This window comes from Panthera uncia, chromosome D2 (assembly GCF_023721935.1).
Source record: "Panthera uncia isolate 11264 chromosome D2, Puncia_PCG_1.0, whole genome shotgun sequence".
NCBI lineage: Eukaryota > Metazoa > Chordata > Mammalia > Carnivora > Felidae > Panthera > Panthera uncia.
The window spans coordinates 49,782,427-49,809,155 of NC_064818.1; the positions used below are offsets into that span (position 1 = coordinate 49,782,427).

The following is a 26,729-nucleotide window of genomic DNA, read 5'->3' on the forward strand; positions in this document are numbered from 1 at the left end:
ACAGCAAGGAGACCAGTGTGGCCAGAGAACAGTGAGGGAGGGAGAAGATAGTGGGAGATGAGGGCAGAGAGACAATGGGAGCCTAAGGGCCACGTAGGCCACTGTAAAAAAAGGCCTTTTTTACTTATTTCACGTTATCTTTCACTCTGAGTGAAATGGGGAATCACTGCAAGGTTTTGGTTACAGGATGGACATGATCTGGTTTTGTTTTAAATCATTTTGATGACCATGTTGAGAATACACTGTACATCACAAGGCAAAGGTAGGAGCAGGGAGAGCAGCTAGAAGGCAATTGCAGTGATCCAGGTAAGAGACGGTAGCAGCGGAGGGTGCACGAGAGGGTGCAAGAGATGGATATAGTTTGAACGAAGATCCAGCAGGATTTGCTGGTGGATTAGATTTAGAGTATGAGAGGAAGAGCAGACCCTGACCTGAGATTCTGGACCTGAGCAACTGTAATAATGGAGCTGTCACTAACTGGGACAGGGAAGACTAATGATGGAGCAGCTTTGGGGGAGGGGTAGATTGGGAGTCTGGTTTGGGACATGTTGAGTTAATCATTTCAGAGAAGAAAGGAAGTTGGCAGGTGGAAATACAAATCTATGATTCAAGGGAAAGGTCTGGCTGGAGATAAATATTTGATAGTCTTCAGCATATAGAAGGTATTTAAACTGTGAGACAGGATGAGATCACCTGAGGGAATATAGATAGTGAAGAGTGGAGGACCAAGGATTGAGTCTTGGAGCAAACCAAGAGATCAGAGAGAGGAGGAGGAACCAGCAAAGGAAACTGGAAAGGTTCAGTCATTGACATAGAAGGAAAATCCAGGAGTGTGGCTTGGAAGCCAAGTGCAGAATGTATATCCAAGAAGAGGGAACGATCAGCTGTGTCAGATGTTGTTCCTGGGGCCAAGTAAGGTGAAGACAGAATTGATGCTCAGATTTCACAACATGGAGGTCATCAGCCTTGACAAGAGCACTTCCAGTATTGCCATGATGCAAAAACCTAACTGGATTGCTTCAAGAGAGAAAGGGAGAAAGAATAATTAGACACAGTGAATATGGACAACTCTTCCAAAGTTTTGCCACAAATAGGAGGAAAGAATGGGACAGTAGCTGTTAGGGGAAATACAGTCGAGAAGGTTTCTGTTTGATTTGATACAGGAGAAAAGATGGCATGTTTGAAGGGAATGGTCCAATAGACAGCAGAAAGTTAATGTAGGAGAGTAGGGTGGAGGGGGGACTGGTGAAACAATGTTCTTGGATAGATGAGAGGGAATGGAATCTCCTAGTATAAGAGAGGAGACAGATTTTATATAGGAGCACTGACAGGTCATGTGTAGCAACAGGCAGGAGGGCGGAGTATATGTGGGTACAGACACTGTAGGTAGATACGGCGGTCAGAGTCTGTGGAGGTTTCTCATTGAGGAGGAAATGTTTATCGGCCAAGAGGAAGGATGGAGAGGGGGGGTGTAATGGTTTGAGGAGAGAAAAAACGGTGAATCCAGGAAAGTGAGAGAATAAGTTGACTAGGGAAGGGAAGTAGGATTCCTAACAACTTTAAAAGAACATTTGGATTGTAGTTATGAATTTGTAGGGGTGTGGTTGTGTTTTTTTCCAGCCACGGATGCAGGCACAGAGTTGATGGATAGTTGGATTTAGCCAGTGTTGTGGTTGTACTAAATAATTTTGAGCAAGTGAGAGAGGGACAGACAGGGGAATCAAAGGTACATGCAAAGGTGTGGTTTTAATGACTGACCTTGGAGTAAATCAGTCCTAAACTGGATAGGAGGACAGAGGGCATCAATTTGATGAGGGATGTCTCAGGGGAACAGAAATGAAACTCGTTGATTCCGGATCTGTTTGTGAACAGTGAGAACAAATTCTTGTAAGAATTTGGGAATAGGTACTTAGAAAATGAAGAAAAGAAAGCAATTACTAGCTTTAGAGAAAGAAAAAAGTTGTATGAGGTGATGTCTATAATCAGAGTACACTGCAAATATTTATATAACCATGTAAACTGGTTATTAAACCAAAAAATAATAATAAATCAGGGAGATGAGAGTAGTTTGGAGGAAAGGGGGCTGGCAAGATGGTAGCAGAGAACCAAATCTTTATTTTCCATAAAAGGAAGTCAAAAGAATCTAGACAGCAGAAAAGGCGTGGCTACCAGAAGAAACAGGTTGGATTTAAAAGTGGCTGCCTCCTCAGTTGTGAGCATCAGAAATGGAAGGGTGGCTCATCAAAATGTTGTATTTTAATATAAGTTTTATGGGGAAGTTTTATTTGGAAATTGTATGTGTATGTGTGTATATATGTGTGTGTGTGTGTACATACATGTATAATGTGTATAATTGTGTATATATGTATATATACACATAGGTATATGTATATATAATAGATGTGTATATATACAATTATGTGTATATTTACCCATGTATATAGTACTCTGATAAAAAAAAATCAAGAAAAATACTGCTTCTCAAGTACTATTTCTATTAAATAGTCTGGGAAAACTTTGTGAACAAGTTAGTATTTGAGTTAAGTTTTGAAGAATAAGGTGACATTGGTTGGGTTGGAGAGCAAGAAAAGAGTGTATGAGCCAGGATGAAGAGCATGAGGGAGAAAACAGATGGGAATTGACAAGACATTCTTAGGGATAGTTAAGTAAGCCAGTTGGCTAGAGAAGAGAGACAGTAAGAGAGTAGCACCAGTTACGATTTGTGGGTTGGATTCAAGTTAGATAAACACTCAAACCAGCTGGTGGGAAGAAATCAGTCCTTGAGCAGGCAGATAATGGTCAAGTGACTGCTTAAGGAAAATTCACTAAGAGTATGTCAACTTAAAGAGAAGTAGTTATGTGCTGTCTTCTAAGTAGGGTGGTGACTGACAGTGGGAGCATGGGAAGTATGGAAAGACCAGGTGGGAGAGACATGGAGAAGGTGCAGCCAGTGGGGCTTGGTGAGTCAATGTACGCATTGTGAGGGGGGTGGGGGAAGGCTTAGATAATTCTTGCATTTTGAGCCTGTTTGGGAGAGCTATGGTATCATTTCTAAATTTCATTTTTAAAAAGTAAGACAATGAGAGAGGTATTCAGTATTTTGTTGAGGGATAGATGAGACAGTCTTGACACTGATGAGCAAAAGGAGGTGCTTGAGATATTCAACATCAGTTCGAAAAATGGAACTTGAGCTCAGCAGAGAAGTCTAATGGATATGCATCTATGTTTGTGTATACACATGCACACACGTGCACATACAATCTGCCTGGATGTTAGCTTTCAAGCCACAGAGTGGATGTGATAGTCAGGGCCCTGTAGAAGAGGTCAAGAGTGCACAGCAATGAAGAATAGTCAAATTGCGAGGTAGTCGGGAAAAGAAAGTACTTAGGGACAAAGAGAAGTAGAGAGAAAAAAGGAAAACCAGGAGGGGAAATTTTCAAGGAGGCAGTATCTGGCAACAGTATCAAGCTGCAATATAAGAGAGAAATGACTTTTAAAAACCATTTTAAAACTTTAAACTGTAATTCTAAAACAAGAATTTAAACCTGTGCACTATGGAAGCTATGGATGATTCCAGGAGTCCAGGAGAGTAAAAGAAACAAAACACAGAGTATGGGGCAGAACTAACATCGATTATGCTTTCAGACTTTTCCAGTTAGAAGAAAATATTGAGAAACTGCCAACAGCTTGAAAAGACAGTAGATTAAGCAAAGGTTTGGGGGTTTTGAGATGTGAGAAGATTGTCCATATTTGTATCCTAGAAGAGCGATGCTGCTGAGCAGGGTGTGGGGGTGGGGAGCAGAGGGGCTGTTGGAGCAGGGGGAGAGTGAAGAAACAGTCATAGAAAGGAGGCATTTCACTCTTACATGGCAGGAAAAGGAAACAGGAAAAATGTCAAGATAAGTGTTTACATGTATTATCTAGGAAGACAGAGTGACTAAAAGGTCTAAGTTGCTCAGAAGAAAGGAATGGACATCATTTCCATTACAGCAAAGAGCCAGAATTGTGGTAGAGAGTTTGAGAACAGGTGTATCGGCTATTGCTGCATAACAAACGAGCCTTAAATTTAATGCCTAAAGCAGTAATAAAAGCGTTTGTTATTCCTCACAGTCCTGTGTGGTTCATAGATCTAGGTGGTTCTTCTGGTCTTGGCTGGACTTACTCAGAAGACCACAGTGAATGAATGAGTCAAAAGTGGTCTCATCAGGGCAGCTTGGCTTGTACGTGGTGTCCTGTCCTCCTGACTTGTTCTCATGATGGCAGGATTCTGAGAGAGAGAGAGCGCACGGAGCACAGGAGGCCTCTTTGGCTCAGAACCCAGCACAGTGTCATTTGGGCCACATTCCGTTGGCCTAAGCACGTTTCAAGGCTAGCCCATATAGATTGTTGAGATGGGGAAATAGATGCCATCCTTTAATCAAGGGAGGGATTTCAGAGTCCTGATCAGAGAGTGGAGATGTAGAGAGCTGGGGACTCTGGGACCATTTTTGTCATGGATCTGACACTGTGGGAAAGGCTGGAAATGGGTGCACTCTAAATGCAGAGGAGTTTGGTATAGTGGATGTGCTAAAATTGTGTATGTTCTGAATTTTGCAATACGTGTAAGATACAGATCTCAAACTCTTTACATATTGGATTTTGATATCTTCATTGTTAGTATATTCTCTTTTTTCCTCTTTGGAAGGTTGGATAATACATTAGAGGAAATTATATTTAAGCTGGTCCCTGGACTGCGAGAACGTAAGTTGCTTTTTGGCTTCTTGCAGATTTTTGTGTTCTGTGAAGTCAGCATTTCTATTAAAGATTTTGTGATTGTTTCTGTTATTCTTATACTTTTTTTTTCTTTTAAATTAGAAGAACTTGAGCGTGAATCTGAATTTTGGAAGAAAAATAAGCCTCAAGAAAATGGACAAGGTGACTTTTTCTTTTTTCTCTGGTACAATCTCTCAAATCGGTTAGCTTTATGTAGCTTTGGTGAACTAATATCTCTTCAAGCTCAAATTTATCCTGTACAAAATTCATGTACCCCTTTATTTACATTGTGAACCTTTTACATAAAATCATGAGATGTTATATACATATATGTAAATCTGGAGTTATGGCAGTTGAAGGTAATTGGAAATAGAGGAAATTGGACTTTGGGAAGAGAAAAGGGAGTTAAGACTAAAAACTGACTACTGATTATAGCAATATTTGCTGGAGAGCTAAAGGAAACTCTAATAGCCATAGTCTGCATCTAAACACGGAGGGGTTTTCTGTTTTATTTATTTTAGTTTATGTGTTTATTTTAGTAAGAGAAGGAACCAAGATGTGGCTGAGTGCCAAAATAGGGGGTCTTTCTATGCTCTGATAATCTGGAATTAAGTTTTTATAGGTGGAACTCAGATGATACAGATTTGTATATTTGGGGATTTAAAAAATATTTCTAGTCGCTTATGGGGATTTTCTCCATCACTTATGCTGAGTGTCCAAATTTCTCTTTTGGATCCCAGGAGACTCAGCCATCAGTAATTTTTAATAATGTCAGCAAAATAGCAAACATTACTGGGCAGAGAAAAGGCTTTTAGTATGTATAATTCACACAAAGGGGGGGAAAAAAGTACACCATACCTGAAATTAGAAGGAACTAGATCCTTTCCCATTGTTTTCTAATATGATATTTATTTCAGGAGAGCCTGAATACCACTAAAATCTTTTAAGGATGTATGTTTTTATAGGCTCATTGTGAGCTCAGTCTCTTACCCTTGGTTTTCCCTTAAGATCATAGGATTGTCAATTATACATCATTAGTATGGGTGAGGAAATGCTCTCTTTCTCTTTTCATCTGTAAACTGAGGATCATGGTTTTATTAACTGTTCAAGGCTGGCTTCCAAAGCAGGGGAGGTTTGAGAATAGCTTTCAATGACTGGAATAAGATAGTAAGGGCTTATTATCTATAACAACAAAACGGGCAAAGAAGCCAAATCAGACAAAAAAAAAAAAAAAAGACTTTGCTAAAGGCTTTGTTTTACCAAGTGTACATTGCAGTTTAGACAGTAGTGCTCTAATAAAAGTGCAAATAATTTAAAGTTGACTAAATGTTCCAATTTTTGACTGTCTTTTCAAGAGGGCAGGAACCCAAGGGACTGTTATCAGAAGCTTTTACGTAGTAGGTTTAGTCGATGACTCTGTATCTTACAAGACTCACAAAGGACCACAGCCTCCTGTGTGTGGACCTCCCTTTACCCATCTCTCTCTCTTTTTAAAGTATTTTACAATGTTTGCTCTTAGTTTGGGTAGAGAATTTGGATCTTTTCTTGGAGCCTGGGAGGTCGGTTCATAAAAACCCACCCTGTCTACTTGGGCTCCATATAAATATGTAGAAGAAAGAATGCAGAAGAAAGAGAACCCACCTGCCCTTTATGATATAACTGTGATGCTGTTACTAGTCATTAAAGAGGAGCTTTTTTTTAGTCATTTTTTCTGTCATTTTTTCTTTCTGGGACTTTGTATACTGTAATGCTTAACTGGCTAGCTCTTTCAGGTTTCAGCTTAGAGATAGTTTATCTGGAAATCTTCCCTGAATCTCTGCTTCACCCCAAAGTTTGGATTTATTACCTCTCTTGCATGTTTCCACATAGTCTGTTTTTACCTCTTCCATCAAAGTCCTTATCATATTTCTCCATCTGTCTGTTTTCCTTACTTGCCTGTATCTCTTCCTGTACCCTGACCACTATGAGGGTGAGGATGATAACACTCTAGTTTCAATATTCCCTCAAGCCTAGCACAATGCATATCCACCACAGAGTTAAAGGGACTCTGTAAATAAGGGAGTCAGCACATGGAGTTGCAATGTAGGCTGCAGGTATTTCATAGGCTAAATACACTTGTCTGTAACACGACGTATGCTATCCAGACTTCCCTAATGGATTGTTAATGTTACACAGCTACATACATGTTTCAAAAGCTAACTCATTCTACTCATTTCACTAACTGATTTTATGACTGTTTAATAATTTGAAATGTTGAGAACTCAAAGAATATTTTATATTTTGAAAAGAGTACTTAGTTTCAAATTTGAATGTATATAGAAGTTGGAATATTTTTCCTAAGTGATCTAATCACCAATTGCGATCATCTTTGTGGCCAGATATAGCTAGTCCTGAATCTTTCATTTGGATGTCCCCAGTAAGTCTAGAAATTTTAAGCCATGTCAGTGAGTCACTGATGGCTTTTTAAAAATATCTCCATTGTTTAATTGGTTGGAACATTTTAAAGATATTACAATTTTTAGTTATTCTTCAATCAAAACCTAAGAAATGTCTTTTAAACATTTTTGTTTTGATGATGAATATACTGTTGCTTAACTTTAAAATCAACTTTGAGTTCCATCTAACTTAGTTTTGTTTAAATTATGCAGATGATACTTCAAAAGTTGACAAACCTAAAGTAGATGAAGAAGGTGATGAAAATCAAGATGATAAAGACTATCACAGAAGTGACCCACAAATTGCTATATGTCTAGATTGTTTACGAAATAATGGACAGTCAGGAGACAATGTAGTAAAGGTGAGTGGATGAGCAAAGTTATATTTTTTAGTAATCATTTCATAGTAAACCTTTGATAATTTGTTGATGAATTTAGCTGGTGTTTGCTTTCAAAATTTTTGTTAACATTATCAAGTAGAATGTCATTCTCTCACAGTCTCGTAGCTACAAGGGACGACACGGTGCTTACTCCAGGCGCCTGATTTCCAGCCTTCACAACTGAACAGTCCTGGGCCAATGCCACCACCTAGTGGCTAATTTCAAGAATCACGCCTCTTTTCTCTGTTACCTCCTTTTATACTTTTGTTGGGAGTTCATATACATTGTTTCTCCCTTCTTATGTGTAGTAACCAATTCAGACTCCCATCATTACATCATGGGCACTGCCTCCAACTCTTTCATTCATACCCTCTTCATTTTCCTATTTTTCTGTTTTTATTTGCAATTCAAAAAGCTATCCATGACATGACTAATACATTTCATACATAATATAATTAGTTTTGAAGTAAAATTGGGTGTCATAAAGTGCCTACGAACTTTTAAAGTTCCTGAAGTCTCCCAGACATTTCCTGTAGAATCTCTGTTTCTAATTCTGTTTCTCCCTGTATTTTCTAATTCAAACTTTTTTTAAAAAAATGTATATACTGAAGAGTTTAAAACACCCTATTCAGTTTTATTTATTTTCTTTGGTCTTTACATGGTATTGTTTAAATATTGTTTTCTGCTTTTTTATCGCAAGGCACTTCCCTTTTCATTATAAATGTTCACTACTTTAGCTCTTAAATAGATTTTTGTCCATTTGTCCTAGCAAATATCAGTGATTGAGAATATTGTTTCTCTCTTTATACTCCATATTTTATTCAAATACCTATCTGTATTCATTGTTTCTTGTTTTCTTTTACTTACTTGCTCTGTTTAAATCTGTAGGTGAGTGGGTTAGATTCTTCACTAATACATTTAATGATATTTTCCTATTAGGAAATTAAAAACAAATAATTTTCAACTCAGATTAAGTTTTCCTAGCATCTTACAACAGAGAGTATGTAGGAGCAAGGGGATTCAGTGAAGATATAAGTGATAAGAAAAAAAATGTTTCACTCAGGGAACTTTAGTTAGGACCTACGCGTGCAGCCAAACAGTTATAATAAAATAATGGGTTTAGTTAAGAGGGGCTGGTTGGACAAGGCATGTAATCAACAGCAGCAGTCTTTAGAGAAGTGGTTACCAGACCTATTTATCCTTCCAGGCTTCTCTGTTGTTTCTTATGTCCTGGTGCAGCACTCCTTGCTTTTCGTAAGTCTTTTTAATAACCTTACATTTCTCTCTTATTGCCAATCATTTCTGTAATCCTCTTTTTAAGAGATTCTTCTTGATAGCGATTGTGATCATCCTTTAGCTGTCTGACACGAGTTACTGTCTTGTAATGAAAAATCAGTAGAAAAGCTGAATATCTTTTCATAAATAAATGTGAAGTCTACTTCCTGTAGGATTTCTAGTATGAAAGTTATAAAGCACTGCATTTTAGAGATTCATCTGAAAAATTACCCCTTGCCTTGATACTCTCTTTTGACAACTTTGACACTCTGCCGTTCCAGTTGACCGTCCATCCATTCACTCTTTCCTTATTAGAGTTTTGTTCATCCTTGTGCCTTCTATTCATAAAACAGCTTTCACAGCTTTTATGACTTCTGCTTTGCTACCCTGATTCCCACCTTCCTCTCTGGCCCTTCCTCCACTGTCTCCACTTCTTCCAGTCTTCTACTTGATATATGTGAGTATCTCCTAATACTAGTCTTCCACTCAATTATCCTTTCTCTGGATTTATCCTAGGAGTTCAGTACGATTCTCTGTGGCTTCAACTCTACAGAGAACTTTTAAATCCCCATTTCCAACTCTGTTATCCCTCCCATGTTGAAGTATTAAGTCTCTGACTATTAAATATCCCGGTTGAAAGTTTCACTAACACCTGAAATTTAGTGTCTTTAAAGACAGATTCATTATACTTTCACCTAACTTTACTCCAAACGTTCTACTTCAGTTAGGACTGCCATCTTTGTCCTAGTCCTACAAGTTCAAAACCTTGGAGTCATCTCTCACTTTTTACTGTCTCCCTTCAACAAGCCGTAACTCCTGAAAACTTTGCCTCATCTAGTGCTGCTCACCTTTTTCCTAGATTTTTTTAAGCAATCTTATCATCCAGGGCTGAGGCTATAGCCTGAAGGTGTGGGCCAGAGTCATGGCCAATATTAGGGTCAGATAGAAAATATTTTAGGCTCTGTGGAACTCCCAACAAAGATACAAAAGGAGAGATGACATACGTTCTCTTTTGCAACTTTTCAGCTTACTTATTGTAGCACTACAGCAGCCTTCGACCATAGTGAATGAACTGGCATGATTGTGTTCCAATAAAACCTTACCTACAAAAATAGGTAATTTTGGCTTGAAGTCTGTGGCCGTCGTTTGCCACCTTCCAGCCTACAGAATCAAGTCTCACTTATGTTAGCATTCAGGGCCTTCCACTAACTAAACCCCATCTTGATAAGTTTATCTCCCATTATACTTATGAGTGAACCCTCGTCTCAAGACAAATGATTATTGCCATATAAATGATTATTGCCATATATCTGACAAAGGATTTGCATCCAGAATACATGAAGGCTCGTATTAAGAATATTTAAAACCCTCTCAAACTGAGAAACACTTCCTTTTCTGGCACGTTCTTGCCTCATTTCACCACTTTGCTATGTTTCTGTCAAGACCCAAGCAGAGACCTCCTTCTTGTGATGCAGTTTTCAACCCTACTCAGTCCCTTCTTTGAGATTCTGTAGGATTTGCATTTATAACTCAGGTTGTTATTTATCCAGTCAGCATTTATCGTGTTCCTGAAGTTTTCAGGTACTGATACTTTTATCTTTTGAGTATATGTCTTGTCCTTCAGACTAGATTGTAAACCCCTTAAAGGCAAAGAAACCCTGTCTGTGTTTCTTGATAGCCTTCTCAGCCACCTCACTTCTGTGGAGTAGGCTGTGCTTTTCAAATGTGGGGGTGACGTAGTTGCACATACAGTTTATATAGTATACCTGCTGTTTTTGTAATCCCAAAAATCAAAGTCGGGAGCAGGAAGACTGTGAAAATAGTAGAGTGAGGACCTTCAAAAATTCACTCCTCCATAAAAGCAGTGAAAAAACTGCCAAAAAAAAAAAAAAAAGAAAGAAAAGAAATTACCTCTCAAAAGCTTGCAGAAGCCCATGGAGCATTTAATCAAGAAAACGGTGTGAACAGTGAGTTTTGTGGCATTTTTTTTTTTTTCAACATTTATTTATTTTTGGGACAGAGAGAGACAGAGCATGGACGGGGGAGGGACAGAGAGAGAGGGAGACACAGAATCGGAAACAGGCTCCAGGCTCCGAGCCATCAGCCCAGAGCCTGACGCGGGGCTCGAACTCACGGACTGCGAGATCGTGACCTGGCTGAAGTTGGACGCCCAACCGACTGCGCCACCCAGGCGCCCCTGAGTTTTGTGGCATTTTAACTTGCCTTAGTCCAATCCCCTGCTCTCCAGCTCAGGAGTAGCCTTGAAAAAGAAGAGCCCACTTTTCCACTGCAACCTCTCAGGCACCAAAGGGACAAAACAAAGGTGGAGCTCTTTCAAAGCCGAATTACCAAATAATTATCACTATTTGACCAGACTGGTGGTTCCTCGAATACCCCACTTACAAGGCTGTCCATATTAGACCTGATACGGAGCTTGCCCAGTAGAAAACACCTCTGTGGTCTGGGAAGGGTGCAGCATTTTTCAGAACCAATTACAAATACTTTAACTTCATGGCTGTCTGAGGTATAGCTAACATTTGGGGCAAACCATAGACAACCAAAAAGCTTAAAAGAAAAAGCTGGTGAATAAGAGGTCCATAGATATCAAAGTCTATAGGGACTTTGAAAAGCTCTAACAATCTACAATTTTAAGCATGTAGATAGGACTGTGTACATGCTCAAGAAAGACCTAAGTAGGCCTTAAGCTCTCACCTCTGGCTGACCTTGAGGCTCTGTACAGAGTCAGGATGTGAAAGACTAAGGCAGAATTATCAACAGCCTGGTTGAGTGTTGAAGGTGTGCCCTCAAACAGTCGATTAGCAAAGATTGGGAGATTTATTGGTTCCAAGTGTATAAGGAAATCTCTGTCCAATCACTAGCCAGCCGTGAGGTGGAAACTTAAGTGGGTACATACTGTAAATACCAGCTTCACAGAATTAGTTTAGGAAAGTCACTAAACAAAGAGAAACAGCAAGATACAGACACAGTAACAAACCCTAAGAGGCAGGTGGGAACCTGATTCCATTGTTGCCACATTATATTACTTTAAACATCAAGTTTTCAACAAAAAATTACGAGATGAATAGAAATAAAGCACAACTCATATACAGGGCAAAAAAAAAAAAAAGTAGTCAATTAAAACTGTCCCTGAAGGGGCGCCTGGGTGGCTCAGTCACTTGAGCATCCGACTCTTGATTTTGGCTCAGATCATGAGCCTCGTGTCCATGGGATCAAGCCCTGCATCAGGCTCCATGCTGAGTGTAGAGTGAGTCAGTCTCTCTCTCTCTCTCTCTCTTCCTTCCTTCCTCCCTCCCTTCCTTCCTTCCTTCATCTCCCCTCCACCCCTGACCCTTTCCCCCATTCACACACTTACTCTCTCTAAATTAAAAAAAAAAAAAAAATCTGCCCCTGGAGAAGTCCAGACATTGGACTTATTACTAGATATAGATTTTAAGTAATCCATTTTAAATGTGTACATAGAACTAAAAGAAACCATCTGTAAACATTTAAATGAAAGTGTAAGAGCAGAGCAAAGCTGAGGGCCAAACGGGATCTTGAGCTTGCCACGTCCCAGAGACACACCAAGACAGCTACTACGTCGATTGTAACTAACTCTAAAACTGACTTCAAGACTGGCAGAACAGATCTTCCATAGCTAGTCATAGAAAGAAGGCTACATCAAAAAGGGTAAAAGGAGTGAAGATTTTGTTGGGAACCATGCTAACCACAGACAAGAGGGATATCACAAGCACAGAGGAGCAAGGGGATTAGACCCCTTATGAGTCACCCCAGCCCTGGGGATGCACACTGGGAAGATGAGTCCCTATAATGCCTTTGAAAATAAGTGGGGCTTAACCCTAGGAGAGCCAGAGGGTGATAGGAAACCAAGTCCCCACACTTAGTGTGTTGGCTCTCTAAATAACGTGCCCTGAGACACAGCACAGCACACAGCATTTTGAAAAGTATTTGAGGTATACACGAAGGATATTTATTGACTAATCTTAGGATCTGTACCAGAAGGGGAGGGATCTGCAGAAGATTTCTCTGGGAACAAAACTGCTTGCAGGTGCCGTATTTCTTGCCCTCTCCCAGCCTAGGCAGCTGGACACCTACAGAAGCCAGTTCTGACACTCTACATCTACCTTGCTAGCACCACAAGACACACCCCAGGATTCCCCTGCAGATTTGCCCCACCCGACACATTCAGTTCTGCAGACATCCCTCCAAAGTGGCACTTGCCCTGCCGTGCCCAATAGGCAACCCCAGCCAGGACTGGCACCACTCCAAAGTGACTCCTGCTCTGGAGAGGGGGACATTTAACCCCACAAACCAGCACACCCTTAGTTTCTACAGCCAGGCTTTTTAGCTGGCTACCAAGGGAGCAAGCCCTGCCTGTCAGTGCACCTGCAGCTGATGCAGAAACTAATTGCAGATGGCTAAGCTCAGTACCAGCCCCACCCACCAGTGAGCCCATGGCAGCTGCAGCCAAGCCTCTGAGTTGGCCATGCAAGAATCAAGCCCTGCCCATCATTGCACATTTCCCTGCAGCTAAGTGAAGACAACTAGCCTGTGTGCTGACTCCACCCACCAGCAAGCCCATGACAGCTTCAGACAGACCTCTTAACAGCATGGGGAACAAACCCTGCACAGTGTGCCCACGGCAAGTGAAGTGGGTCATTGTGGTCAGCTAGGCTGAAGACCGGCTTCACTCATAAGCATGTCCACAGCAATCAGAGCTCAGCCACAACAGGAAGGTGCACACAGCCCACACAGGGACACCCCTGGAGCACCTTATTCTATTGTGCTACAGGGCACCACAGAACCTCTTCTACACAGGACCACTTATTTCAAGACCAGGAGGTGTAGCTGACTTGGCTAATACATAGAAGCAGAGAGTTAGACAAAATGAGGAGACAGAGGAATATGTCCCAAATGGAAAAAAAAAAAAAAAATCACAGAAGAGCTAAATGAAATGGAGATAAGAAACATTCCTGATAAAGAGTTCAAAATAATGGTCATAAAGTTTCTCATAAGACTTGAGAAAAGAGTGGAGGAACTCACTGAGAAATTTTTAACAAAGAGGTAGATATAAAAAAGAACTAGTTAGAGCTAAGCATACGGGAACTGAAATGAAGAATACATTTGAGAGAATCAACAGCAGATTAGAGGCTGCAGAAGAATGGATCAGCAATCTGAAAGGGTAATAGAAAGCAACCAAGCTGAAACACAAAAAGAAAAAAAATGATAAAAAATAAAAATTAAGGTTAAGGGAAATTTGCCACATCATCAAGTATAAAAACATTCATATTATAGCGATTCCAGAAGTAGAAGAGAGAAGAGGGCAGAAAAGTTATTTGAAGAAATAATTGCTGAAAACTTTCCTAATCCGGGGAAGGAAATAGACATCCACATCCAGGAATTACAGAGAGTCCCTCACAAGGTGAACCCAAGGAAGTCCACATGACAACAGGTAATAATTAAAATGGCAAAAAGTAATGACAAAAAATCTTACAAGTAGTGAAAAAACTGAGTTACATACAAGGGAAACCCTTTAAGAACATCAGCTGATTTTTCAACAGAAATTTTGCAGTCCAGAAGGGAGTGGCATGATATATTCAAAGTGCTAAAGGAAAAAACATAAAACCTACAGCCAAGAATACTCTACCTGGAAAATTTGTCTTTCGGAAATGAGGGAGAGATAAGAGTTTCTCAGACAAAAAAGTTAAAAGATTTAATCACCACTAAACTAACCTTGTAAGAAACACTACAGGAAACTCTTTAAGTAGAAAAAAAAGGCCATAACTAGAAATAAGAAAAGTATGAAAGCAGGGGGAACCTGTATTGCTTTACACAAAGTAGTAAAATCAGTTCTATCTACAAAAATTAGTCAAGGGATACATAAAATAGAAAGGTGTAAAATACATAAAATGTGGAGGAAGGAGTAAAAATTTAATGCTTTTAGAATGTGTTTAAACTTAAGAGATCATCAAGCTCATCCAAGCTGTGCTGTACACATAGGATGTTATATATGAGCCAAATGTAACCACAAATCAAAAACCTATAATAGATACACACAAAAAAAATAAAGAGCAAAGAATCTAAGCAGAACGCTAAAGAAAGCCATCAAACCGCAAGAGAGCAGAAGAAAAAGAAAGGAACAGAGAAGAAATATAAAACAACCAGAAAACAATTAACAAAATGGAAATAAGTATATACCTATTGATTACTTTAAATGTAAATGGACTAAATGCTTCACTCAAAAGATGTAGGGTGACTGAATGGATTTTTAAAAATGACCCATCTATATGGTACCTATAAGAGACACACACTTCAGACCAAAGCGTAGGGGGAGAAAGAGATGTTCTGTGCAAATGGAAGCAAGGAAAAGAAAAGGGCAGGATAGCAATACTTTTATTGGACAAAATAGACTTTAAAACAAAGACTGTAGCAAGAGACAAAGAAGGGCACCATAATGATAAAGGGATCAAGCCAATAAAAGTATTTACAATTATAACTATCTATGCACCGAACATAGGAGAACCTAAATACATAAAGCAAATATTAACATACATAAAGGGAGAAATTGAAAATAATGCAATAATAGCAGGGTACTTTAACATCACACTTAACATAGATAGATCATCCAGACATAAAATCAACAAGGAAACAATGGTTTTGAATAACACATCAGACCAGATATATATAGAACTTAACAGATTTAAGTATGGACCTAACAAACATACACACAGTAGTCCTTCCAAAAATAGAATACACATTCTTTTGAAGTGCACATGGAACATTATTTTTTTTTTTTAACGTTTATTTATTTTTGAGAGACAGAGCACTAAGTGGGGGAGGGGCAGAGAGCGAGGGAGACACAGAATCTGAAGCAGGCCTCGGGCTCTGAGCTGTCAGCACAGAGCCTGATGGCGGCGCTCAAACCCACAAACTGTGAGATCATGACCTGAGCTGAAGTCAGACGCTTAACTGACTGAGCCACCCAGGCACCCCATGCACATGGAACATTCTTTAGGACAGACTGCATATTAGGCCACAAAACAAGTCTTGATAAACTTAAGACTAAAATCATACCAAGCATCTTTCTCAATCATAATGGTATGAAACTATCTTTCATAACTCTTCTATAGTTTTCAGAGTACAGATCTTTTGTCTCTTTAGAAAGGTTTATTCCTAGGTATCTTATTGTTTTAGGTACAACTGTAAATGGGATTGATTCCTTGATTTCTTTTTCTGCTCCTTCATTATTGGTGTATAAAAATGCAACAGATTTCTTCCTGATTTTTATCGTGCAACTTTGCTGAATTCATGTGTTCTAGCAATTTTTTTGGTGGAGTCTTTAGGGTTTTCTACATATAGTACCATCCATGTCATTTGTGAATAGTGAAAGTTTGACTTCTTTATTGCCAATTTGTATGCCTTTTATTTCTTTTTATTGTCTGATTGCTGAGGCTAAGACTTCCAGTACTGTATTAAATAGTAATGGTGGGAGTGGACATCTTGTCTTGTTTCTGACCATAGGGGAAAGCTCTCAGTTTTTCCCCATTGAAGATGGTATTAGCTGTGGGTCTTTCATATATGGCCTTTATGATGTTTAGGTATGCTCCATCTATCCCTCCTTTATCGAGGGTTTTTACCAAGAACGGATGCTGTATTTTGACAGATGCTTTGTCTGTATCTATTGACAGGATCATATGGTTCTTACCCTTTCTTTTATTAGTGGGGTGTATCACACTGATTGATTTGCAAATACTGAACCAGCCCTGCAATCCAGGAATAAATCCCACTTGCTCATGGTGAATAATTCTTTTAATGTACTGTTGAATTCAATTTGCTAGGAACTTGTTGAGAATTTTTGCACCCAGCTTCATCAGAGATATTAGCCTGTAATTCTCCTTTTTAGTGAGGTCTGGTTTTGGAATTAATGCTGCCTGGCTTCATAGGAGTTTGGAAACTTTCCTTCCATTTCTATTTTTTTGGAACAGTTTGAGAATAGGTTTAACTCTTTTTAAATATCTGGTAGAATTCCCCAGGGTAGCCATCTGGCCCAGGACTCTTGTTTGTTGGGAGATTTTTGATAACAAATTCAATTTCTTTGCTGTTTATGGGTCTGTTCAAATTTTCTATTTCTTCCTGTTTCAGTTTTGGTAGTTTGTGAGTTTCTAGGAGTTTGTCCATTTCTTCCAGATTGCCTAATTTGTTGGCATATAATTTTTCATATTATTCTCTTATAATTGTTTGTATTTCTGTGGTGTTGGTTGTGATCTCTTTTGTTTGTGATCTCTTTGGGTCCTTTCTCTTTTCTTTTTGGTAAGTCTGGCTAGGGGTTTACCAATTTTGTGAATTCTTTCAAAGAATCAGCTTTTAGTTTCATTCATCTGTTCTACTGGGGTTTTTTTTGTTTGTTTTCTATATTATTTCTGCTCTAATCTTTATTATTTCCCTTCTGCTGGCTTTAGGTTTATTTGCTGTTCCTTTTCTGGCTCCTTTAGGTATAAGGTTAGATTGTATATTTGAGACCTTTCTTGCTTCTTGAAATAGGCCTGAATTGCTATATACTTTTCTCTAGGATTGCCTTTGCTTCATCCCAAAGGGTTTGACTGTCATGTTTTCATTTTCATTTGCTTTCATGTATTTTTCTATTTCTTCATTCATTTCCTGTTTAACCCATTAATTCTTTAGTGGGATGTTCTCTAATCTCCATGTATTTGAGGGATTTCAAAATTTTTTCCTGTGGTTGAATTCAAGTTTCATAGCATTGTGATCTGAAAATATGCATGGTATGATCTCGATCTTTTTGTACCTATTCAGGGCTGATTTGTGACCCAGTATGTGATCTATTCTGGAGAATGTTCCATGTGCATTTGAGAAAAATGTGTATTCTGCTGCTTTAGAATGAAATGTTCTCAATGTATCTGTTAAGTCCATCCAGGCAGGCCAATGTGTCATTCATAGCCATTGTTTCCTTACTGATTTTCTGCTTAGATAATCTGTCCATTGCTGTATGTGAGGTATTAAAGTCCCTTACTATTATTGTATCATTATTGGGTTTCTGGGTGTTTGTCATTAATTGATTTATATACTTTGAAGAGGACATAAAGAAATGGAAAACATTCCATGCTCATGGATTAGAAGAACAAACATTGTTAAAATGTTTATACTACCCAAAGCAATCTATACATTTAATGCAATCCCTATCAAAATACCACCAGTGTTCTTCACAGAGCTAGATCAAACAATCCTAAAATTTGTGTGGAACCGCTTAAGACCCTGAATAGCCAAAACAGTCCTGAAAAAGAAAAACAAAACTTGGAGGCATCACGATCCTGGATTTCAAGCTATATTACAAAGCTGTAGTCATTGAGACAGTATGATACTGGCACAAAAACCAGCACATAGATCAATGAAATGGAATAGAAACCCCAGAAATGGGCCCACAACTATACAGCCAACTCATCTTCAACAAAGCAGGAAAGAACTCCAATGGAAAATAGTCTCTTCAATAAATGGTGTTGGGAAAACTGAACAGCGACATGCAAAAGAATGACTGGACCACTTTCTTATAACATACACAAAAGTAAATTAAAAATGGATGAAAGACCTAAATGTGAGACAGGAAACCATCAGAATCCTAGAGGAGAACACAGGCAGCAACCTCTTTGACCTTAGCCAGAGCAACTTCTTACTAGACACATCACCAAAGGCAAGGGAAACGAAAGCAAACATGAACCATTGGGACCTCATCAGATAAAAAGCTTCTACACAGTGAAGGAATCAATCAACAAAACTAAAAGGCAGCCTACACAATGGGAGAAGATATTTGCAAACAACGTATCTGATAAAGGGTTGGTATCCAAAATCAATAAAGAACTTACCCAGCTCAACACCCAAAAAACAAACAACCTGGTTAAGAAATAGGCAGAAGACATAAATAGACACTTTTCCAAAGAAGACATCCAGATGGGTAACAGACACATGAAATCTCAACATCACTTATCATCAGGGAAATACAAATCAAAACCACAATGAGATACCACTTCACGCCTGTCAGAATGGCTAAAACTAACACCACAAGAAACAACAAGCATTGGCAAGGATGTTGAAGAGGGGGAACCTTCTTGCACTGTTGGTGGGAATGCAAACTGGTGTAGCCATTCTGGAGAACAGTCTGGAGGTTCCTCAAAAAACCAAAAACAGAGCTACCCTACCATCCAGCAATTGCACTATTAGGTATTTACCCAAAGGATACAAAAATACACATTCAAAGGGGCACATGCACCCTAATGTTTATAGCAGCATTATCAACAGCAGCCAAACTATGGAGAGGGCCCAAATGTCCATCAACTGATGAGTGGATAAAGAAGATGTGGTATATATGTACAATGGAATATTACTCAGCCATCAAAAAATGAAATCTTGCCATTTGCAACAACGTGGATGGAGTTAGAATGTATTACGCTAAGCAAAATAAGTCAATCAGAGAAAGACAAATATATGATTTCACTCATGTGGAATTTAAGAAACAAAACAGATGAACATATGGGAAGGGGAAGGAAAAAAGAGTAGAAAGGGAAACAGACCACAAGAGACTCTTAACAATACAGAACAAACTGAGTTGACGAAGGAGGAAAGTAGGAGATGGGCTAGATCGTTCGATGGGTATTAAGGAGGGCACTTGTGATGAGCACTGGATATTGTATGTAAGTGATGAATCACTGAAATCTACTTCTGACACCCATGTTGCACTGTATATTAAAATATAACTAAAATATGAAAAAAGGACTTCTCAAATTAAAAAAAAAATAAACATAATGGTGTGAAACTAGAAACCAATTACAAGAAAAATACTGAAAAAAAAAAAAAACAAAACAACCAAACACATGGAGGCTAAGCAACATGATACTCAACAACCATTGGGTCATTAAAGAACTTACAGAGGAAACCAAAAAATACATGGAGACAAATGAAAATGGAAACACAGCTATCCAAAATTATTGGGATGCAGCAAATGTTCTAAGAGGAACATTTATAGGAATACAGGACTATCTCAAGAAACAAGAAAAATCTCAAACAATCTAATTCTATACTTAAAGGAACTAGAAAAAGAACAAAGCCTGATGTTAGCAAAGGAAGGAACTAATAAAGATTAGAGTGGAAGTAAATGAAATAGAGATAAAAAAAAAAAAACTCAATGAAATCAAGAGCTGTTTCTTTGAAAAGGTAAACAAAATTTGATAAACTTTTAGCTAGACTCATCACGAAAAGAAAGATGAAGACTCAAATATACCAGAAATGAAAAAAGAGAAATAACAACGAACACCACAGAAATACAAAGAATTATAAGAGAATATTATGAAAAATCCTATGCGAACAAATTGGGACAACCTAGAAGAAATGAATAAATTTCTAAAAACATACAGTCTTCCAAAACTGAATCAGGGAAAGGTAAAAAATTTGAACAGACTGGTTAATAGTAACAGAATTGAAAAAAACAAAAAAACAAAGGATCAGATAGTTTCAGAGATAAATTCTACCAAACATTTAAATTTTTTTAATAATTTTTTTAATGCTTACTTATTTTTGAGAAATAGAGTGCGAGCGGGGGAGGGGCAAAGAGAGAGGGGGACACAGATTCCAAAGCAGGCTCCAGGCTCCAAGCTGTCAGCACAGAGCCCGACGTGCGGCTCAAACTGAGGAGCTGTGAGATCATGACCTGAGCTGAGGTTGGACACTTAACTGACTGAGCCACCCAGATGCCCCAGATTTTACCTGCATTTAAAGAAGAGTTAATACCTATTCTTCTCAAACTATTACAAAAAATAGAAGAGGAAGGAAATCTTCAAAATTCATTCTATGAGGCCAGCATTACCCTGATACCAAAACCAGAAAAAGACTACAGAAAAAGAAAACTACAGGCCAACATCCCTGATGAGCATAGATTTAAAATTCCTCAATAAAATATTAGCAAGCTGAATTCAATGATACATTAAAAGCATCATTTACCATGATCAAGTGGGATTCCAGGGATTACAGGGTGGATGAATATTGGCAAATCAGTGTTAATATCACATTAACAAGAGGAAGGATGAAAACCACAATTATCTCATTAGATTAAGAAAAACCATTTGACAAAAGTACAACCTTTGTTCACGATAAAAACTTTCAACAACATTGATTTTAGGGAATATACTTCAAAATAATAAAGGCCATATGTGAAAAACCCATACCTAGCATCATATTCAGTGATGAAAAACAGAACTTTTCCTCTGAGATCAGGAACAAGACAAGGATGTCCACTCTCACCACTTTTATTCATCATGTACTAGAAATCCTAGCTGAGCAATCAGACAAGAAAAAGAAACAAAAGGCATCCAAATTGATGGGGAAGAAGTTAAACTCATTAATTGCCGATGAATGATACTATATATGGAAAACCACCAGAAAACTATAGAATACATGAATTCAGTAAAGTTTCATTAAAATTAATATAATATTAATATAAAGAAACCTGTTGCACTTTTATACATGAATAATAAAGTAGCAGAAAGAGAAATTACGAAAACAATCTCATTGACAGTTGTACCAGAAATAATAAATTATCTAGGGAATTTAAAGAGGTGAAAGACCTATACTCTGAAAACTAGAAGACACTGATGAAAGAAATTGAAGATACCACAAATGTAAAGATATTTTCATGGATTGGAAGAATTAATATTGCTAAAATGTCCATACTACTGAAAGCAATCTACAGATTTAAGTGCAATTCCTATCAAAATACAAATAGCATTTTTCACATAACTGGAACAAATAATCCTAAAATTTGTATGAAACCACAAGATTTTGAATATCCAAAGCAATCTTAAGAATAACCAAGCTGGAGGCACCACGATCCCAGATTTCAGGATCTACTACAAAGCCATGGTACTCAAAACGGTGTCATACTGGCACAAAAACAGACACATAGATCAATGAAACAGAATGGAAAGCCCATACTTACAAGGTCAATTAACCTACAACAAAGGGGACAGAGATGTACAGTCAGGAAAAGATCATCTTTTCAATAAATGGTGCTAAGAAAACTGGACAGTTACATGCAAAAGAATAATATTGGACCACTTTATTACATCATACACAAAAACTCAGAATGGATTAAGGACTTAAATGTGAGATCTGAAACCATAAAATTCTATGTTTTCTAAAAAAAACATAGGTAGTAATATCTTGGACATAATTCTTCCAACATATTTGCAGATATGTCTCCTTGAGCAAGGGGGAAAAAGCAAAAATAAACTGTTGGGACTATACCAGAATAAAAAGCTTTGACACAGCAAAGGAAACTGCCAGCAAAACAAAAAGGCAACCTACTGAATAGGAGAAGATATTTGCAAATGATGTATCTGTTAGGAGTTTATATCCAAAATATATAAAGAACTTAAACAACTCAACACCAAACAACCCAATTTTTTAAAATGGAGAAAGGACCTGAATAGACATTTTTCCAAGGACATAGAGATGGCCAACAGACACACGAAAAAATATTCAACATAATAATCATCAGAGAAATGCAAATCAAAACCACAGTAACATTACCTCACGCTCATTAGGATGGCTACTATCAAAAACAAAACAGAAAATACCAAGTGTTGGTGAGGATGTAGAGGATGACAGATGTATTGGAACCCTTATCCACTAATAGTATCAAAAAGAGAAATACTTAATATATTTAAGAAAGCATAAGATTTATATGCTGAAAACTGCAAAACATTAATAGAAATGAAGAAGGCCTAAGAAATGGAAATATATCCCATGTTCATGGATTAGAAGACTTAATATTGTTAAGACAGCAGTCCTGCCCCAATTGGTCAGATTTAGTGAAAACCCTAACCCAAATTCTAACTGCTGTTTCTACAGAAATTGACAAGCTGATCCTATTTCCCTTATAGAAATCCAAGGGACCTGGAATAGTCAAAACAATCTTGAGAAAGTACAACAAGCTGGAGGACTCAAAGTCCCGTTTTCAAAACTTGCTTCAAAACTACAGTAATCAAGAGAGTATGGTACTGGACAAAGGGTATATATATATGTCAGTGAAGAGAATTGAAGGTCAGAAATAAACACATGTGTCGATTATGAATTTATTTTTTACTTGAGGGCCAAGCTAACTCAAGGGAAAGAATAGTCTTTTCAAGAAATGGTGCTGGAGAATGAGTGGGTCAACCAGGCAATTAGAGAAGAAATTAAAAAATATATGGAAACAAACGAAAATGAAAATACAACAATCCAAACGCTTTGGGACGCAGCGAAGGCAGTCCTGAGAGGAAAATACATTGCAATCCAGGCCTATCTCAAGAAACAAGAAAAATCCCAAATACAAAATCTAACAGCACACCTAAAGGAAATAGAAGCAGAACAGCAAAGGCAGCCTAAACCCAGCAGAAGAAGAGAAATAATAAAGATCAGAGCAGAAATAAACAATATAGAATCTAAAAAAACGGTAGAGCAGATCAACGAAACCAAGAGTTGGTTTTTTGAAAAAATAAACAAAATTGACAAACCTCTAGCCAGGCTTCTCAAAAAGAAAAGGGAGATGACCCAAATAGATAAAATCATGAATGAAAATGGAATTATTACAACCAATCCCTCAGAGATACAAACAATTATCAGGGAATACTATGAAAAATTATATGCCAACAAATTGGACAACCTGGAAGAAATGGACAAATTCCTAAACACCCACACTCTTCCAAAACTCAATCAGGAGGAAATAGAAAGCTTGAACAGACCCATCACCAGCGAAGAAATTGAATCTGTTATCAAAAATCTCCCAACAAATAAGAGTCCAGGACCAGATGGCTTCCCAGGGGAGTTCTACCAGACATTTAAAGCAGAGATAATACCTATCCTTCTCAAGCTATTCCAAGAAATAGAAAGGGAAGGAAAACTTCCAGACTCATTCTATGAAGCCAGTATTACTTTGATTCCTAAACCAGACAGAGACCCAGTAAAAAAAGAGAACTACAGGCCAATATCTCTGATGAATATGGATGCAAAAATTCTCAATAAGATACTAGCAAATCGAATTCAACAGCATATAAAAAGAATTATTCACCATGATCAAGTGGGATTCATTCCTGGGATGCAGGGCTGGTTCAACATTCACAAATCGATCAACGTGATACATCACATTAACAAAAAAAAAAGAGAAGAACCATATGATCCTGTCAATCGATGCAGAAAAGGCCTTTGACAAAATCCAGCACCCTTTCTTAATAAAAACCCTTGAGAAAGTCGGGATAGAAGGAACATACTTAAAGATCATAAAGGCCATTTATGAAAAGCCCACAGCTAACATCATCCTCAACGGGGAAAAACTGAGAGCTTTTTCCCTGAGATCAGGAACACGACAGGGATGCCCACTCTCACCGCTGTTGTTTAATATAGTGCTGGAAGTTCTAGCATCAGCAATCAGACAACAAAAGGAAATCAAAGGCATCAAAATTGGCAAAGACGAAGTCAAGCTTTCGCTTTTTGCAGATGACATGATATTATACATGGAAAATCCAATAGACTCCACCAAAAGTCTGCTAGAACTGATACATGAATTCAGCAAAGTTGCAGGATACAAAATCAATGTGCAGAAATCAGTTGCATTCTTATACACTAACAATGAAGCAACAGAAAGACAAATGAAGAAACTGATCCCATTCACAATTGCACCAAGAAGCATAAAATACCTAGGAATAAATCTAACCAAAGATGTAAAAGATCTGTATGCTGAAAACTATAGAAAGCTTATGCAGGTAATTGAAGAAGATATAAAGAAATGGAAAGACATTCCCTGCTCATGGATTGGAAGAATAAATATTGTCAAAATGTCAATACTACCCAAAGCTATCTACACATTCAATGCAATCCCAATCAAAATTGCACCAGCATTCTTCTCGAAACTAGAACAAGCAATCCTAAAATTCATATGGAACCACAAAAGGCCCCGAATAGCCAAAGTCATTTTGAAGAAGAAGACCAAAGCAGGAGGCATCACAATCCCAGACTTCAGCCTCTACTACAAAGCTGTCATCATCAAGACAGCATGGTATTAGCATAAAAACAGACACATAGACCAATGGAATAGAATAGAAACCCCAGAACTAGACCCACAAACGTATGGCCAACTCATCTTTGACAAAGCAGGAAAGAACATCCAATGGAAAAAAGACAGTCTCTTTAACAAATGGTGCTGGGAGAACTGGACAGCAACATGCAGAAGGTTGAAACTAGACCACTTTCTCACACCATTCACAAAAATAAACTCAAAATGGATAAAGGACCTGAATGTGAGACAGGAAACCATCAAAACCTTAGAGGAGAAAGCAGGAAAAGACCTCTCTGACCTCAGCCGTAGCAATCTCTTACTCGGCACATCCCCAAAGGCAAGGGAATTAAAAGCAAAAGTGAATTACTGGGACCTTATGAAGATAAAAAGCTTCTGCACAGCAAAGGAAACAACCAACAAAACTAAAAGGCAACCAACGGAATGGGAAAAGATATTTGCAAATGACACATCGGACAAAGGGCTAGTATCCAAAATCTATAAAGAGCTCATCAAACTCCACACCCGAAAAACAAATAACCCAGTGAAGAAATGGGCAGAAAACATGAATAGACACTTCTCTAAAGAAGACATCCGGATGGCCAACAGGCACATGAAAAGATGTTCAACGTCGCTCCTTATCAGGGAAATACAAATCAAAACCACACTCAGATACCACCTCACGCCAGTCAGAGTGGCCAAAATGAAGAAATCAGGGGACTATAGATGCTGGAGAGGATGTGGAGAAACAGAAACCCTCTTGCACTGTTGGTGGGAATGCAAATTGGTGCAGCCGCTCTGGAAAGCGGTGTGGAGGTTCCTCAGAAAATTAAAAATAGACCTACCCTATGACCCAGCAATAGCACTGCTAGGAATTTATCCAAGGGATACAGGAGTACTGATGCATAGGGGCACTTGTACCCCAATGTTTATAGCAGCACTCTCAACAATAGCCAAATTATGGAAAGAGCCTAAATGTCCATCAACTGATGAATGGATAAAGAAATTGTGGTTTATATACACAATGGAATACGTGGCAATGAGAAAAAATGAAATATGGCCTTTTGTAGCAACATGGATGGAACTGGAGAGTGTTATGCTAAGTGAAATAAGCCATACAGAGAAAGACAGATACCATATGGTTTCACTCTTATGTGGATCCTGAGAAACGTAACAGAAACCCATGGGGGAGGGGAAGGAAAAAAAAAAAAAAGAGGTTAGAGTGGGAGAGAGCCAAAGCATAAGAGACTGTTAAAAACTGAGAACAAACTGAGGGTTGATGGGGGGTGGGAGGGAGGGCAGGGTGGGTGATGGGTATTGAGGAGGGCACCTTTTGGGATGAGCACTGGGTGTTGTATGGAAACCAATTTGACAGTAAATTTCATATATTAAAAAATTAAAAAAATTAAAAAAAATTAAAAAATTAAAAAAAAAAAAAGAAATGGTGCTGGAACATTTGAATATCCACATGTAAGAAATGAAGTTGGGTTTCTACCTCATGTCATATACAAAAATTAACTCAAAATGGACCCATACCTAAATGTAACAGCTAAAACAGTAAAACTCTTAGAAGAAACATAGAGATAAAATCTCATGACCTTGGATTTGGCAGTAGATTCTTAAAAATGATATCATCAGCAAAAGCATCAAAAGAAAAAATATAGATAAATTAGATTCTATCAAAAGTAAAAACTTTTGTGCTTTTCAGAGAACACTATCAGGGCCCCCTGGGTAGCGCTCAGTCAGTTAAGCATCCAACTCTTGATCTCAGGGTTTTGA

At 38.2% G+C, this 26,729-nt stretch overlaps 1 protein-coding gene across 6 annotated transcripts in view; it reads left to right on the forward strand.

Moving 5' to 3' along the window:
- Positions 1-26,729, forward strand: part of PCGF5 (polycomb group ring finger 5) — a 133,752-nt gene that overhangs the window by 81,502 nt on the left and 25,521 nt on the right. For all 6 annotated transcript variants that reach the window (XR_007460760.1, XM_049645407.1, XM_049645406.1 and 3 more), the window contains exons 4-6: positions 4,685-4,740; positions 4,855-4,914; positions 7,401-7,549. Coding sequence is in view for 5 of the 6 variants with exons in the window: in XM_049645407.1 (XP_049501364.1) it covers positions 4,685-4,740; positions 4,855-4,914; positions 7,401-7,549 (265 nt within the window). In the remaining variant the exon portion in view is untranslated. The remainder of the gene's footprint in view (positions 1-4,684; positions 4,741-4,854; positions 4,915-7,400; positions 7,550-26,729) is intronic.